At 37.4% G+C, this 16,638-nt stretch overlaps 1 protein-coding gene across 1 annotated transcript; it reads right to left on the bottom strand.

Moving 5' to 3' along the window:
* Positions 1–270: 270 nt before the first annotated feature.
* Positions 271–10,747, bottom strand: LOC105357310 (meprin A subunit beta-like). The gene is made up of 8 exons (XM_023964130.1): positions 10,699–10,747; positions 4,696–4,813; positions 3,706–3,884; positions 3,060–3,278; positions 1,709–1,870; positions 1,097–1,327; positions 554–985; positions 271–473 (listed from the first exon to the last, which is right to left on the bottom strand). The coding sequence occupies exons 1-8, from the start codon at positions 10,745–10,747 to the stop codon at positions 271–273; spliced, it is 1,593 nt and encodes a 530-aa protein (XP_023819898.1).
* Positions 10,748–16,638: the final 5,891 nt, after the last annotated feature.

Here is a 16,638-nt window from a genome sequence, read left to right on the forward strand (position 1 = left end):
TATATATATATGTGTGTATATATATATATATATATATATATAGATATATATATATGTATATATATATATGTGTGTATATATATATATATATATATATATATATATATAGATATATATATATATATATAGATATATATAGATATATATATATATAGATATAGATAGATATGTCAGGATTTAAAGTTTTATCTGGTTGACAGCACTTTTATTCGATGACTCAAATAAAAGGATTCTAAATTTTGCAATTTTACAGTCAAATATTTTTTTAGGTTAACTTGGTAAAATTGTTGACATGCCTTGAAAGTTGAGGGTAAAGATTGCACTTCCTCCTTTGATAAACTCTCTGTCTTGGGTTTCTTCCAAAGATGCAAAAGCTCTGTAACTAATAAGGGGTCCACCGTAGACTGTTTGATTATTCTCATCTACAAAAAGTTGACTTCCAGTCTCACGAGGATTGTTCCACCAAGAGGTTCCTGTTAATGATAAATAATTCAAAAATAAAATGAAAGATTTACTTATAGTTTACATTTTTTTTATGTTGTAGTGGCCTCACCACTTGTGGTGAAACTCCACTGCTTTGTCATCTGCTGCTGAATGCTGGGGGTCTGATCCAGCATTTGAAAAGTCATTTGTTGTCCTAAGCAAGGCCACTGCAATTTATCATCATTATCACCAGACAAGAGTTGCACATACAGTCCAAAATATGTCTTATAAAGTATAACAGCAAAGCGGTAAGCATAACCCTCACTGGAGTACTGCCGGGAACTGTATATTCTGGATTCTGAGGCACTAGTGTTCAGCACTCTCTGAAAGTCATCAATCTGCAGTGTTAAATGTGGACACTCAGTCTCATACAGATTGATGTCATCAACTGAGAAGCCTCCTGTAGAGCGTCCTGCTCCTTTCTGAGCTTCAAACACAACCTGGAAATTCTTAGATGCATTCAAGGAAACATGATGAAGCCTCCAGTGAGATGTTTGAGAACCTAAAGGGGAAAAAAGTAGTAAAAATTTGTTTTTCCCTTAAAATATCTGTGCAGAGAAGTGAACTGTTTAAAAAGCAACAAATCAAATCAACAGTTCAGATGTTGCTTTACCAGTGATCTGCCCCATGAGGCGTCGGGTTCCTGTTAGGTCCTGTTCATTTTCAAACTCTCTGATCCAGATGTTGAGAGTATCAGACTCATTTCCACTGTGGTAATAGTAGAACTGCAGACACTGGATGTGACAGTCTCTTTGGGGAGTCATCCTCTGAGTTTCCAGTTGTGCTGTGTCTCCCTCTTGCCCTGTTGCTGTGCTAACATGCATGAAGTAGCCTATTTCTCCACCTATAACAACACGTCTGTTACAGTGGATGCTACATTCATTAATTACCATGAATTATTTATGGAAAACATTTGTCCGTCATCAGTGGTAAGCTGGTTTTGGAAAATTTGGTTTCCTCTGCACTTTTTACACAGTGGGAAAAAGTTATGTTTTTGTTTAACATAATAAAATTTTAAGTTATTCATTCACTCTTTTATAAATTAAAACTGTATTTTATTTCTGTATGTATTTATGTATTTATCTATTTTAAGACTGAAATATGCTTAAATCAGAACACAAATTATTTGGCATAAGATATTACACATGTATGAGCACTGTACAGAAAAAAAAGGACAAAAGGCAAATATATTTCTGAACTTTATTGTAAAGTCTTGAAATCTTACTGTAGTCTTTGCTTCCACTGGGCAGAGTGGTGTGATCAGAATTTGGACCTCCAGAAACTTGTGTTACCATCTCCCAGCTGATGTTACTCTGAGAACAACGATCCATTCTACACATGGTCCCATTAGAAAAGCCACAGTACCAGTTCAAGGAAATGGTTGAATCTGTTGTGATAGAGAATGAAATGGTTTTAAAAATAGTTTTACTATTTATAAACCATACTGGAATATATTTGCTCAAGAATATATTGTGAAAAACAATTTTTTTTCTGAAATATTGTAGTACCTTTGATCATGAGTATCATGAGTTTAATTTAACCATTTTCCCTTTAAGTTTATTTACAAAACTCCCGTAATGTTCTCATTACCATACTGTTCATTAAGTTTGTATCTTCTTTTAAATCACTTTACAGACATTTGTGATAGCTTTTTCTTAAATTTCTAGCTTTTGGTGTCAGTTACTTGTAGTGTTTTGTTTAATTAAACCTTAAACCTCAATTGACTCGCATGTTACTACCTCTAAGAAGATTAACAACACTGTGATAACTGCAACAGTCACTTCTGTGAAAGTGAGGATGCATTTCCTTGACCTTGACCATGTTAATGTAACGATCCACTCCAATGAAAGTTGTGTTTTTGGAGTTTTTAACTTGTTCTAGTGGCATATTTTTCCATGATGGAAGAGATATACAAAGAAAATTATGCTTAAACTTGTATTTCTGCGTATTTCTTGATTGAAATTGTGGTAAATCAGGAGCAGACGTAAAAAGGCTGTTGCAAAAAGCTTTTTGGTGATGCTGAACCTACTACAGCAGGCCATAAGCTCCCCGCACCAGCCAGCTCAGTGGTCTTGTGGAGGAGTCTCCGCCCTATGACTGTAAGGTAGTGAGTTCAATTCCAGGCCGAATCCCTGCTTGAAATTTAGGATTAAGAGGTTGAATTGAGGAGCTAAACGACCAAATGGTTCTCAAGACCAGCTGTCTGCAGCTCACCTTAGCTCAGGGGTTTGAACAAATTTCACACACTAAATGCGTGACAGCTAATGGAACTTAACTTTAAAATTCCAATGTATCTATTTGTAGACGACTAGATCCTTGTGTTTCTTTGTTTTTCTCGTTCAAGCTGGCATTTGGCTCAAATGCCATTTCAATCGTAAACCATGTGCTAGAAAACTACTTTTTTTTAATTTGGGCTAAAAACAGCATATCATAATTTCAATAACGTTGGGAACACTTACAATAGATCAAAAGATGATTGAAGTGAGACTTTAAATGATTTATTTGCTAAGTTAAATAAATTGTTAGGGGAGATTTAGTCATCAAAGATGTGTACATTGACATTTTTAAGTACTTACTGCAATTGTAGAGACGGTTTAGCTCCAGAACATCATAATAACTCATCTCCAGCCTTTGACCAATTACATTTTGGAATTTGGGGTCTATGGTGATGATGGTAGAACCATTTCCGTTGGTGAAAGCATCTTTGCTGTAGTGCATCACTGACCGATAGTCATACGGTGTTCCATGTGTGGTACTTACATTCCTTAGAACCTTGTCAAAGTTGAACTCTCTACCTTTAAGAAATACATCGAATACATGAATCAGTTTTAAAATACTTAACAAAAACTATTGTAATGAATGCAATTTGTTCAATTATTGATCTACAGTCTATTATTACACAAAGGTGAACACAAAAATCAAAAGCATTGATAATGGATTACTCTGGGAACAAAATATATTTTTTGACATATTAGAAAATTCAACAATTATAAAGTGGTGGATTTTTTTTATTTATGCTATGTATAATTATAATGTCATTTATGTAATAAAAGTTTATAAGAGAATAATATGAATTTGTCATACTGAAAACATTTGTTTCAATAAATTTAAATATAAATTTATTTAATTTATCATTTATGAATTTATATTTTTATAACATAATAAAATGCAAAGATCTTAATTTAATTACAGTGTTGTATGTTGTGAAATTATTTCTCAAACCTTGAATGATGTTGTCCCGTACAATGGTCACATAATCATCTCTGTCGTATCTGGACTGTTCATGATAGAAGCCGAGAGCATGAAGAAACTCATGTTCAACAGTAGCTTTAGTATCACAGCCTGAACCAATGGATAAGACCTGCCCATAGGCAATTCTTCTTCCAATATAAGAATAACAACTGAAGCAACACAAGAAAAAAACATGTCACACTTATCATTTTTAGTTGCACAATTGACAACAAAGTTCCTTTCTATAGTTTGCCTTGTCCTAAGCCAAGATTCCTTTAGGTTCTGTTTTCCACTTTAGGTTCTGTTTTCCACTTTAAGCAGCTGAAGACGTTACCCTGCAGGCTATCTCAAGAGACATCACAAAGTTTCCGTCTCTAAAGTACAACAGTCTGCATTCTTCAAGATTAGAAGTTGCATCATAAAAGTCAGTTTAAAATAGATTCTAGTTTAGTCAGCCTTATTATTGTAACAGTACATTATGGTTGTTGTGTAAAATTAGTTATCAATCTTTTTTGGAAATTATAAACAGTACCCATTGTATCTACGCTTTCAACAAGTCACTTTTAATCATGTGAAATCAATGACACATTTAACTTCTGTGCTCATGTGCGTAACCCTTGTGCTATCTTAGATGACCCCACCCTTAAATTGACGTGTTCTTCTACCATGATAAAGGTGGATAAAGGTGGAAAGATTTCATGTAATCCATGGACACCAGTGAAGATCACAAATCATTAAATAAAAAAGGTTTAGCGCACTGTCTAGTGGGTCTAGATGACCCAACTCCCTATGGTAAAGTGCCTTGGATAGCACAAGGGTTTTAAAGAAGGACAATTTCTGTGGTGCAAATATTACAAAAAGTAACAACAGTTTTGCTAATTCACTTTGAATAATGTGTTATAAATGGTACTAGTAGAATACCGAACAAGACTAAGGCTAAGCGGCACTAAGCATCTCTGCTTGAAGGAAAGAGACACTTACCCGTCTAACTTTTGTATAGAGATGTAAAACTCCTCAGCATCTCGTGGTTTGAAGTCAATACAGGACTTTAATCTGAACTGATCAAGAGCTCTCAGGATGACTCCTTTAGCATTTAAGTCTGCAATTGTTTATAAGAAGTGTGTTATGGAAACAAAAACCTGTTAAAATTCAGTTAATAGTTTCACTTTAAACCCTTTTGTAAACAGCTGTTACACGCTCTGCTCAGTCAAAAAAAAAAGTCTTTGGAGGTTCTTCCTCAAAACTAAACATTATTAAAAAAATTAACAGGTTGCTACATGGACCTCTGCAACTTTCTGTAGCGTATTTAAAAAACGTACACTATCTGATTAATATTAAATTAATGTTAGATGACTACTGACAAACCTAAAGATCCCAACTTAAACTGTGTTGCAAACTGATAAGATTTTATGTTTTTGATCAAAATCTTTACCAAGGGAGACTTCCGGTTATGGCGACCACCTGAGCAGACGCAATAGTCACTGCTCTGCTATCCCGACACTTAAATCCTGCGAAAATACTCCAATCTCTCCCAAAACTTAGGTAAAGGGGTTTGAGAACATAAAAGGAATGCCGAGGGGCAACAAACAAAGGCCGGATACCAACAACCAGCCAAAGCTGACGGACTTTCAAACTCGGAGCAGTTCCCAAAGAACTGAGGCTGGCAACATGGCTGAAGGTAAAGGAGAACGGAACCCGGAGTTGGAGAGATCCAAAGCGGATGAGATCCTGGCTGCCATTGGAGCTATGCGGGATGAGTTCACAACTCGTTTTGATGGAATCGGGACCGCAATCGGAGATATAAAAAAAGAAATGAGTGAGTTCACGGAACGAATCTCGCAAGTGGAGATGCGCACATCACGTGCAGAAGAGGATGTTGCCAGCCTACAGGCCAAAGTGAGCGCGCTGGAGTCCAAACAAAGAGGGATGGAAGACAAACTCCTGGACTTGGAAACCAGATCCAGACAAAATAATCTGAGGCTGGTCGGGCTGCCGGAGGGGGCCGAAGGAGAAGACCCGTACACATTCCTGGAGAAGTGGATCCCGGAGGCATTAAATATGCAGGCGCGAGGAGCGACGGTGAAGATCGAGCGAGCACACCGGGTCGGACCATTGAGGGAACCTGGAGCGCCACGAGAACATTAATAATGAAGTTCGCCAGATTACAGGGAGAAGCAAGCGGTCGCGGTGGCAGCAAAAAACAGCAAAGACATAAAATATAAAGGAAAACAGGTTCGATTTTTCCCGGATTTAGCCACGGGGCTTCACCAGCTGAGGAAGCAGTTTGACCCGGTGCGCCGGGAGCTGCGTAACCGGGGCATTCGGCACGGGCTGATTCATCCTGCAAAACTGCTGGTGACCTACAAAGATCGCACCCACACCTTTAAAAGTCCAGCTGAAGCACAGAAGTTTGTCGAGAATATCCAGGAGGACACAGCGTAAATATATACCCACGGAGATGTCATATATGTGTATTATTAGTGAATAAGCAAGTAATATCGGGGATACCTTTAAAGTTTGTGGCAACAGTTAACGGGGGAGGGAAAGACCATGTTGAAGATAATGAAGATAAGTGGAAAATAATCAGTGAATAAATCTTTTAGAGAACATTTCAGGGTAGATCATGGAGTGTTACTACACGAGATAGCACCAGTGTTCAAACAAAGACGATGGTGAGTGGAGGACCGATCCTCGCAGGTGTGGAACGGTCCAAGGCGATAACGGGAGACGACTTTCAGGGGGGAGGGGGAGGGTTTTCTTATTTAAACAAAGGGAAAGGGGATTTGTTTTGATGCATGTTCAAGCATCCAGGGTTTTCTGTGCCTCTCTACAAAAAAGTATCAAGTTAATATGTATGTCGTAGTTGAAAATGACACAAGAAGTAAAAATTAAGTTTGTTTCATGGAACTGCAGAGGTCTTCAAAATCCAAACAAAGTTAAACAAGTTATGAACAGAATAAAAGATATGGATGGTCAGGTGGTATTTCTGCAGGAAACTCATCTTCTTGATAAAGATTTGAAAAGTATTAAAAGAAGATGGCAAGGCAGTGTATTTACAGCCCCATTTTCCTCTAATGCAAGAGGAGTTATGATATTAATCCGTAATACAGTTCCTTTTCAAGTAAAAAATATAATAAAAGATAAATGGGGAAGATATCTAATCATTCAAGGTCAATTACTTTCAGAGGATTTATGTTTTGTAAATGTTTATGGCCCTAACATAGATGATGCTAATTTTTTTGAGGATGTTTTTCTTACAATAGCGTCACTCACAGGACAATATATCATAGCAGGTGACTTTAACTGTACTCTAGACCCTAAAATAGACAGATCAACAGGAACAGATCAATCTCACAATAAATGCAGAACGGTTATTCAAGGTTATATTAAAGAGTTGAACTTACTAGACATATGGAGAGAATTAAATCTTAATGATAAGGGCTACTCCTGCTACTCTAGTAAATATAAGACATTTTCCAGGATTGATTATTTCCTAATCTCTTTAGAATTATGTCATAAAATTAACAGTTGTTTTTATGAGTCCATTGTGATCTCAGACCATGCTCCATGTTGTTTAGTATATATGGATAAAAATATTATTAAAGACCCACCCCGGTGGCATTTCCAGCATAAATGGTTACTGGACAAAGAATTTATCAAATATATAGGAAAACATATTGATGAGTATTTCAAATTAAACACGGCGCAGACGTCTGCATGTATAAGATGGGAAGCTTTCAAAGCGGTTCTTAGAGGTCACATCATTAGCTATACAGGTTCAAAATCAAAAAAGTGGAGAGGGGAGAGACAACAGTTGGAACACAAGATTAAAACGCTTCAGGAAAAGGTCAACAAATAAAATAATTTGCAACTGATAAACGAGTTAGCAACTTTAAGAGCAGAATATAATAAACAATCAGCTGGTCGAGCAGCAGCAAGTCTCTTAAGGCTGAAACAATCCTTCTATGATCAAGGTGATAAGGCAGGCAAACTGCTGGCTTGGCAGATAAAACAATTGGAGTTTAAAACACCAATAACATCTATTCTATCAAATGACACAACTCTTGTAAATCCCACTGAAATTAATGAAGCATTTAGAGAATACTATAGTGAGTTATACAATGCAGAAGAGAAAACAAATACTGAAAACATAAACAATTTCTTAGATCAGTTAACCATTCCACCTATATCTGATGACAAAAGAGAGGCTTTAAATCTGGAAATCGGCAAAGAGGAGATTGGACATGCTATTGATAGTCTCAAATCAGGAAAAAAAGCAGGTCCAGATGGTCTCCTAGTTGATTTGTATAAAGAATTTAAAAATAAACTAATAACACCCATATTTGAAATGCTCCAAGAAGCATTTAGAAATAACAATCTCCCCCCATCAATGAACAGTGCGTTGATAATTCTATTACCTAAACCAGGAAAACCCTCAAATAAATGTGAAAATTTTAGACCAATAAGTTTGTTAAACGCTGACCTTAAGATAATCTGTAAACTCTTGGCAACACGACTACAGAATACGTTGCCAAGCATTATTGATAGAGACCAAAATGGCTTTATATCTGGAAGGCAAGGATTTCACAACGTGAGAAGGGTTTTAAATATTATTCATTATAACACAAATAAAGCAGAAACAGGTTTATTGGCACTAGATGCTGAAAAGGCCTTTGATAAGGTCCATTGGCCTTTTCTTTTTAAGGTTATGGACAAATTTGGCTGTGGAACCAACTTTAAAATTTGGGTCCAGATCATATATAAAAATGCCAAGGCAAAAATCTTGACTAACAGGAACACTTCACAGTCAATAAACATAACAAAAGGCTGCAGGCAGGGGTGTCCATTGTCACCTTTGCTATTCACAATGGCAATCGAACCACTAGCAGTAGCAATACGATCCCACACTGGGTTACATGGAATCACGGTGGGTTCAGTTGAACACAAAATAGCTTTATATGCAGATGATGTGATTGTGTTTCTCTCTCAATTAAGAAAATCAATACCTTCTTTAATGGAAATAATCAGAAAATATGGTGATGTCTCTGGATACAGGGTTAACCAAACAAAATCCTCTATTTTATTACTTAATGAAGAAGAAAGAAAAAATCCAACTTCTGAAATTATCCAATTTAATGTAGTTGACAATTTCAAATATCTGGGAATTAACATCAGACCAAGACTAGAACAGGTAGTAGAATCAAATTATGATCCTTTAATGGAAAAGATAAACAGCTCCATAGAGAAATGGATGACACTACCAATTTCAATAATGGGAAGAATAAATATATTAAAGATGAGTGTACTCCCAAAACTGATTTATCTTTTTCAAAACATACCCCTGCCACCACCTCTAGACTTATTTTCAAAACTAAAGAAACTTTTCGCCAGGTTTATATGGAACAACAAAAAAGCAAGACTCCGTCTGACGTTACTATATCTTCCCTTTGACAGAGGAGGACTAAAAAGTCCAAACATTGAATGGTACCACTGGGCTGCACAGATTAGATCTATAATGTTTCATTTTACAGTCAAAAATACACCTCATTGGGTTGAAATGGAATCCCATGATCTAAAGCTGCCCCTCCCATTATTTCTTAACTCAAACACCTCAAAAAAAGCTGCGCAAAGAGACAAAGAACCCAATTCTTAAACACATGATACACATATGGTTCAGAGTCTTAAATTACATGAACCAAACTCAACCACTATCACAATACAGCCCAATTTGGGGGAACAAATTCTTCACCCCAGGTAGAGCGGATGCCACCTTTAAAATATGGGCAGCAAAGGGTCTTTCCGCCATCCGGGACTTATATTCTCCAGATTCTGATATCATGATGTCATTTGAAGAATTAAAAAATAAATATGAGTTAAGCAAAAAACATTTTTATAAATTTCTCCAGGTCAGAAACTTTGTTAGAAAAGCACAGAAGACCCTCAACAAACCACCAAGCTCAATTTTAGAAAAGTTCATGGTGAGAGACAGTTCCAAAAAAGGTGCCATTTCTGAGTTTTATAATCTGTTTTTGTCAAATTCAAATGAAAGTTCACAATACAAAGTAAATGCTTGGAAAGAAGATCTCCAAAAACAAATTACAAATGAGGAATGGGAGGCTGCTTGTGCTGCAGCTCAAAAGGTGTCAATTAACTCAAGACTAAAATTAACACAATACAAATGGTTAATGCGTACATATTTAACACCAGCGGATTTAAATATATATAACAGAAATATACCAGATGTTTGCTCCAAATGTATGGAAATGAAAGGAACATTCTTCCACTGTACTTGGGAATGCAAATGTATACAAACTTTTTGGGAAGAGGTGAAAGTCACAATAGAGAAAATTACTTTAAAACAGATCCCACTCGAACCAAAGCTTTTCTTATTAGGTATATTTCCTAAAATACATCACTACAACAAAGATGAGAGGGCGTTTATAAATCTCAGCTTGATTCATGCTAAAATGTGTATTGCTAAACGCTGGAAAAACACTCACAGTCCAAGCATAAACCAATGGTTCCAACAAATGCTGTCAGGGGTCCCTTTAGAAAGAATTACATATATTTTGAAAGACAAAGTAGAAGAATTTGAAAATATATGGCAACCTTTCATACACTTTGTAAGAATATGGATCCTCTGGAATAGAATGTTGATTGTTAATTTGGATGGTACACAGACCTCTGTTTTTTTATTTTTAATTATTATTTTTTCTTCTCTTAATTTTAAGTGTGTTAAGGTTATATTCTTCATTTTGTCAATATCCAAGGAGAGGCACTCTTGTTATTGGGGGGGGGGGGGGGGGGGGGTTAAAAAAAGACTGTGAATAAGAGAAAGCATTACCTAAAAACTGTTGATAAAGTTGTAATTTTTGTAATGGCTGACTCAAGTGAAATTTATAATTGTAAATTGTGTTTATGTATTTTTTTTATGACTTTGAAAATTCAATAAAAAGAATGTGGCAAAAAAAAAAAAATCTTTACCAAGGCTTTTGTCCAGGACATATGGGACTGGAGACATGGCAAGGCCCATGACTCAAAATTGCTGCCCATTTGTACATGGATTTTGGTAAAATAGGTTTTCCTTCTGTGCTGACATAAAGACCTTGTTCCAACTTTGCTCCCTTTTTCAACCATAAATCTTTTTCTTGTTTCGGTGCGCTGTGTTGCATTTCTTTTAAAACATCAGCGGGTGCATCTGCAGTCACATCCTCATTTGTGCATATTTCTACATCTTTTGTTGCAGCTTGCTTTGCTGTTGCATCTGCAAAGGCATTCCCTTTAGAAATATGGTCTGTTTTTCGTGTGTGTGCCTCGCACATACATATTGCCACTTTAGATGGTAACATTACAGCAGTCAATAATTCTTTCAGTAAGTCTACATGCGTTACTGGTTTTCCTGTTGATGTTTTAAACCCTCTGTTCTTCCACTGTTGACAAAATAAATGCACTGTAGCAAACGCATATTGGCTATCAGTATAGATTGTAACTGGCTTATCTTTAAACAGTTTGCATGCTTCAGTTAAGGCTGTCAACTCTGCTGATTGTGCTGAGTAATTTCCAGGCAGGGGTCCTGCCTTCAAAACCTTATCTTGAGTTACAACAGCAAAACCCACTTTGTTTCTGCCTGTTTCATCTTTCTTTGCTGACCCATCAACAAAAACTATTTCCCCCTCAGTTAGTGGTACATCTGATAAGTCTGGTCTCGGCTTGTAAACTAAAGTTGTTTCTTGTAAGCAATTATGAGGTTCCCCATCTTCTGGTGTAGGCAGAAGCGTAGCTGGATTCAATGTAGTACACCTTTCAACAGTCAGGTGAGGCTGTGTAACTAATGTAGCTAAACATGATAAGTGTCTTGCTGGTGATAAAAATGTCCTTTTAGTTTGTAATAGTAAAACTGAAACTGCATGCGGCACATACAGAGTAAGCTTGTGGAAAAGCACTACTTCAGCTGAGCTTTCCACTGCCATTGCTGCTGCTATCACTGCTTGAACACAAAGAGGTGTTGCTCCTGCTACAGGATCTAATTTTAAAGAATAAAATGCCGCAGGTCTCTGTTTATCTCCATATTTTTGTAACAAAACAGATGTCATAAATCCATCTCTACAGTCTATAGTTTGACTGAAAGGTTTACTGTAATCTGGAAGAGCTAACACTTTTGTTCTGGCTAATGCTTGTTTTAATTCACAAAATGCTTTTACACCTTGTTCTGTCCATTGAATTTTATCATGAGCTGCCATAGGTGCTCCATAAATCAGTTCTTGCAGTGGGGCTGCTATTTCAGCATAGTTTGGAATCCACATTCGACAGTAATTACATAACCCTAAAAATGACATAATTTGTTTCTTTGTTAAGGGTTGTGGTGCTGATAAAATCGCCACTTTTCTGTCTTCATTTAATTTTCTACCCTGAGATGTTAAAGTATGGCCCAAATATTTAACTTGTGGGGTCCATAGCTGTAATTTATCTTTGTTTACTTTGTTTCCAGTCTCTGCCAAATACGTCAATAAAGCTATGGTGTCTTTTTTACAAAACTCCTGTGAGGTTGATGCTATGAGAATGTCATCTACATAAGTTATGATTTGACTTTTCATGGGGGGCTCAAATCCCGCTAAACAGTTTGAAATAGCATCAGAAAAAATGGTAGGACTTTCTGCATAGCCCTGAGGAAGTCTTGTATAAGTGTACTTATTTCCTTCAAAAGTAAATACAAACCAATATTGACTATCTGGGTGTAAGGGGACTGAGAAAAATGCATTGCTTAGATCGATTACTGAGAACCATTCTGCTCTTGGATCTAAGGTATTTAACAAAGTGTGTGGATCTGGTACATTAGGTGCTCTTTGTACAACTGCATCATTTACTGGTCTCAGATCTTGAACCATCCTCCAAGATGTAGAAGGAGGAGCCTTTTTAACTGGGAAAATTGGTGTGTTACAAGGTGACTCTGGGCACTGTACTAACACTCCTGCTTTGTACAGTTCATCTATCAGAGGCCTTATTCCCTCTTTTGCATCATCCTTTAAAGGATATTGTTTTTTAATGACCACTGGTGGGCATCCTTTAATTAACCCTACATCTGCTGGCCCTTTAGTCCAAAGTGACTTTGGAAGATCTTTAAGAGAATCTTCCTTTTCCTCTGTCAACATAATTTTCACTCATCTTCTTCTGTCAGTCAGATGCACATTAGCCTGTGTAATCACTACCCAGTTTAGTGCAATCCTTTTAAACTTAGTTTCAGGATTGGTAGAAATTCCAGTTTCCGGATCAGTCTGCCAGTCCAAAGTATAGGTCACTTCCTGCACATGTTCTTTCTTCCCATTTTTCTCGTGAACCTTTAGTACAAGAAATAAATGGAACTGCATCTGCCATTTGTTTCCAACTTGTCACTCTTTCTGTATACATTACATTTTTTGCTTCTGGTGTAACCGTCACAGTACAGAAACTAGTTTTATCTTTCCAATAAAAATCATTTATTGTACATTTTTGAAAACCTAGTTTACTAACTGCTTCATCATATCTCCTATCAGGGCCAGGAGACTTTTTGCATCTTAACATGACATACAGATTTTCTGGAGACATAAAATCTGCATGGGGTGACACTCTGGCTTTTGCTTTCTCCATTAAGTTTTTTGCAGTCTGTCCAAGATCAGTTTTCGGTAGATCTAAAGTCCAATAATAGTGTGGTTCACCTCTGCCTTCTAGCACACAGATGTCTGTATCTGGGCAACGTCGTGCTTGCATCCCCCCTTCTCTGGTGGGGTAAATTCCTAACTTTAATCTTATCATGACATCTCTCCCTAAAAGATTGAAAGGACAGTTTGGTGCTAAAACCACAGGAATGCTTGTTGTTTCATTAGTGTCAGGATTTTCAAAACAAACTGGTTTACTCAAATGTTTAGTTTCAATTTGACCATCTGCAGATCTCATTTGTATTGTTTTATTTGACTTAGGAAAATCATTGTAATGACTTCTTATCACAGTTCTACAAGCCCCTGAGTCACAAAGAAAAACAAACGGTTGTCCCTGAACATAAAAAGTTATTTCTGGCTTTTCAATAAGACAGACTTCAGTGAGATCTAAAAATTCATCACAAATTGCTTGAATGTCTGGTTCAGATTCATCGTTAATCTTGTCAGTACTTCTACCATCTAGTCAATCTGATTTCTTCCTTTCAGGACAATCTCTCAACCAATGATCTCTCTGTCCACAAATCCAACATCCATCATCAACCTGCTCTGACCCTCTGTTGCCACTTCCTCTAAACCTTCCTCTAAAACTTCCTTTAAAATTTCCTTTTCCACGACCACGCCCTTGGCCACGTCCACGATTTCTTCCTCTGTTCATATTCCTTCCAAAAAACACATCACTATTTTCCTCCTGCCAAAAAGTATCTACACTTTGATTTCTAAATTTCTTCTTATTCACCATCACTTTTTCTGCATCAACAGCAAAATTCATAAACTGTTGTAGCACTCCTGTAGGTAGATCAATGTAATGCTTCCTTATCCAGTCTGCAATCTCTGGTCTCATAGCTTGCAGTAAAGCTTGTTTCAGCTGCTGTCCATAGGCACCATCATCATTATCATCATCTCTGAGTCCACTGTTAGCTTTAAAAACTTCTTCAAATCTGACTCTAAAATCAGACACTAACTCTCCATCTTTTTGTTTAGTTTGACCAATCTTTCCATAATCAGGTCTCATTGGAAAGGCTTCTCTGATTCTTTGACCTAAAAGTGTAAGACTTTGAATTAACTCTTGACTGTTATGTGGAAGAGGTCTGGGTGGATCATCATCATCCATAGGATTCCAATTTCCCTTTACTTTTGCCCAGTCTGCTTTCATAGCAGTCATCCAGGCTTGCTGACATTCAATGCCATTCAGATGGTAAGCTCTCTGAACTTCCATCATTTGCTCATGAAAATCCTGTGGATTTTCCCTGTGAGAGATAACTCCCTACTGCCTTCTTAACATCCTCCACTGTCCAGGTCCTAAACACAAGAAGTGTAGGTCTCTGGCCATCTTCTCCAGCTCTAGGATTGGGCACTTCAATCATTGGAAATGTCTCAGCAAATTCAGATGACCCTCCAGCTTCTTCCAAACCAACCCCCATAGTTTTACTCCATTCAAGTTTTTTCCCTTTTCCTCTTAACGTCATTTTTTCTTTTTCTGGTTTATTTAAAGTCAGTGGCGGGTAAAGACCCGTCAAGGAAGGAGCAGTTGGACCCTCATAGGGAGGAGGAGAGAAAACGGCTGGATTCTGTTCCCCCCATTTTTCATCATGCCCCTGCTCACCCTGCAGCTCAGTTGCAGCCTGCTGCAGGGGTCTCGGTCTTATCACAACTGATTCATCATCCTCTTTTTTAGCAATCAGACAAGCTTCCCTAGTTTTACTTTTCTAAATGCCATTCTTTCTTTTTGTTGCTTCATTTAACCACAGTTTTGCACAAATTAATTGTTCACTATTTTTTGTTTCTTTCTTATTTTTTATTTTGTTTTTACCGTAATTTGTAACCTTTGAACTAATTCAGTACATGCCTGTACTCCAAGATTCCCCTTAAAATTGTTTTTATCCCATTTTCTCAAAAATGTAGTTGAGCCTGGATGAGCTTCTTCCATGTATGTTGAATCCCCTGTTAATTCTACTTTTCTGTTTGAATTCCCCATTTGTTTTTATTTATTTTATGTATTTATCCTTATTTTTATTTTACGTTAGTCACAGAGTGTGATCAGAACCAACAGAGAATGACTCTCAGGACCGAATTTCACACCCCGTGCAACAAGCTTCTAGGTCAGACCTATTGTCTGATCCGGTCACACGTTTAGGGTCCTCCCAGGAACAAAACACGTTTTAGACTCTGAGTGCTTTTCACCTAAAGCCTAATGAGATGAAATCTTGTTTTACTTCAACAAGCAGCCTTGTGTTAACACCGCAAGGTGTCCAGCTGCCCACTGTTTCGAACAAGTTCACTCCTTTCACACGTGCACACACATTCACACCAAAAAAAACTTTAGTTTTATTTATTTTTAAATTTTTATAGGCCTGTTAGGGACTTGAACCCTCTTACGCGGTTTAGGCTGCAGGACTTGAACCTACACCTTTATACAGAATTCTGGACCTTTTCGGGACTCCAAACCCACACGTGTTGCAGGCAACAGGACTTGAACCTGTCCCTCAGAATTCTGGGCCACTTCGGGGACTCGAACCCCTGAAAAAGCGCTTTACTTGCCTTGTTGTTGTGGTCTGGCTGGTTCACGGATAACGTCAATCCGGACCCAGGGATCAGACCAGTCGATTGGCCGGCGTAGAATTCACTACGACGGACTTTCTTCCTCTTCCCTATGTTTAATAAAGTGAAATGGCACAGGGAATAAGTATTGAACACGCTTACTGAAATTTGTTTAATACTTAGTGAAAAAACCTTTGTTGGTGATTACAGCCTCAAGACGCCTCCTGTATGGAGAAACTATTCGAATACATTGCTCAGGTGGGATTTTAGCCCATTCATCCACACAAACTGCCTTCAAATCTTCAAGGTTCCGGGGGTCTCTTCTGTGAACCCGGATCTTCAGTTCTTTCCAAAGATTTTCAATTGGATTCAAGTCTGGTGATTGACTGGGCCATTCTAGCAGCTTTATTTTCTTTTTCTTCAACCAGTTGAGTGTTACCTTGGCTGTTTGCTTGGGATCGTTGTCTTGCTGAAAGATCCACCCTCTTTTCATCTTCAGCAGCCTGGCAGATGACAGCAGATTCTGATCAAGAATGTCTCGATACTTTTCTCCAGTCATTATTCCTTCAATGATATGAAGTCTACCAGTAACACATGCTGAAAAACAGCCCCACGCCATGATGCTCCCACCTCCAAACTTGACTGTTGGTATGGTGTTTTGGGGGTGATTTGAGGTGCCATTTTTCCTCCAAAC

This window comes from Oryzias latipes, chromosome 16 (assembly GCF_002234675.1).
Source record: "Oryzias latipes chromosome 16, ASM223467v1".
Lineage (NCBI taxonomy): Eukaryota > Metazoa > Chordata > Actinopteri > Beloniformes > Adrianichthyidae > Oryzias > Oryzias latipes.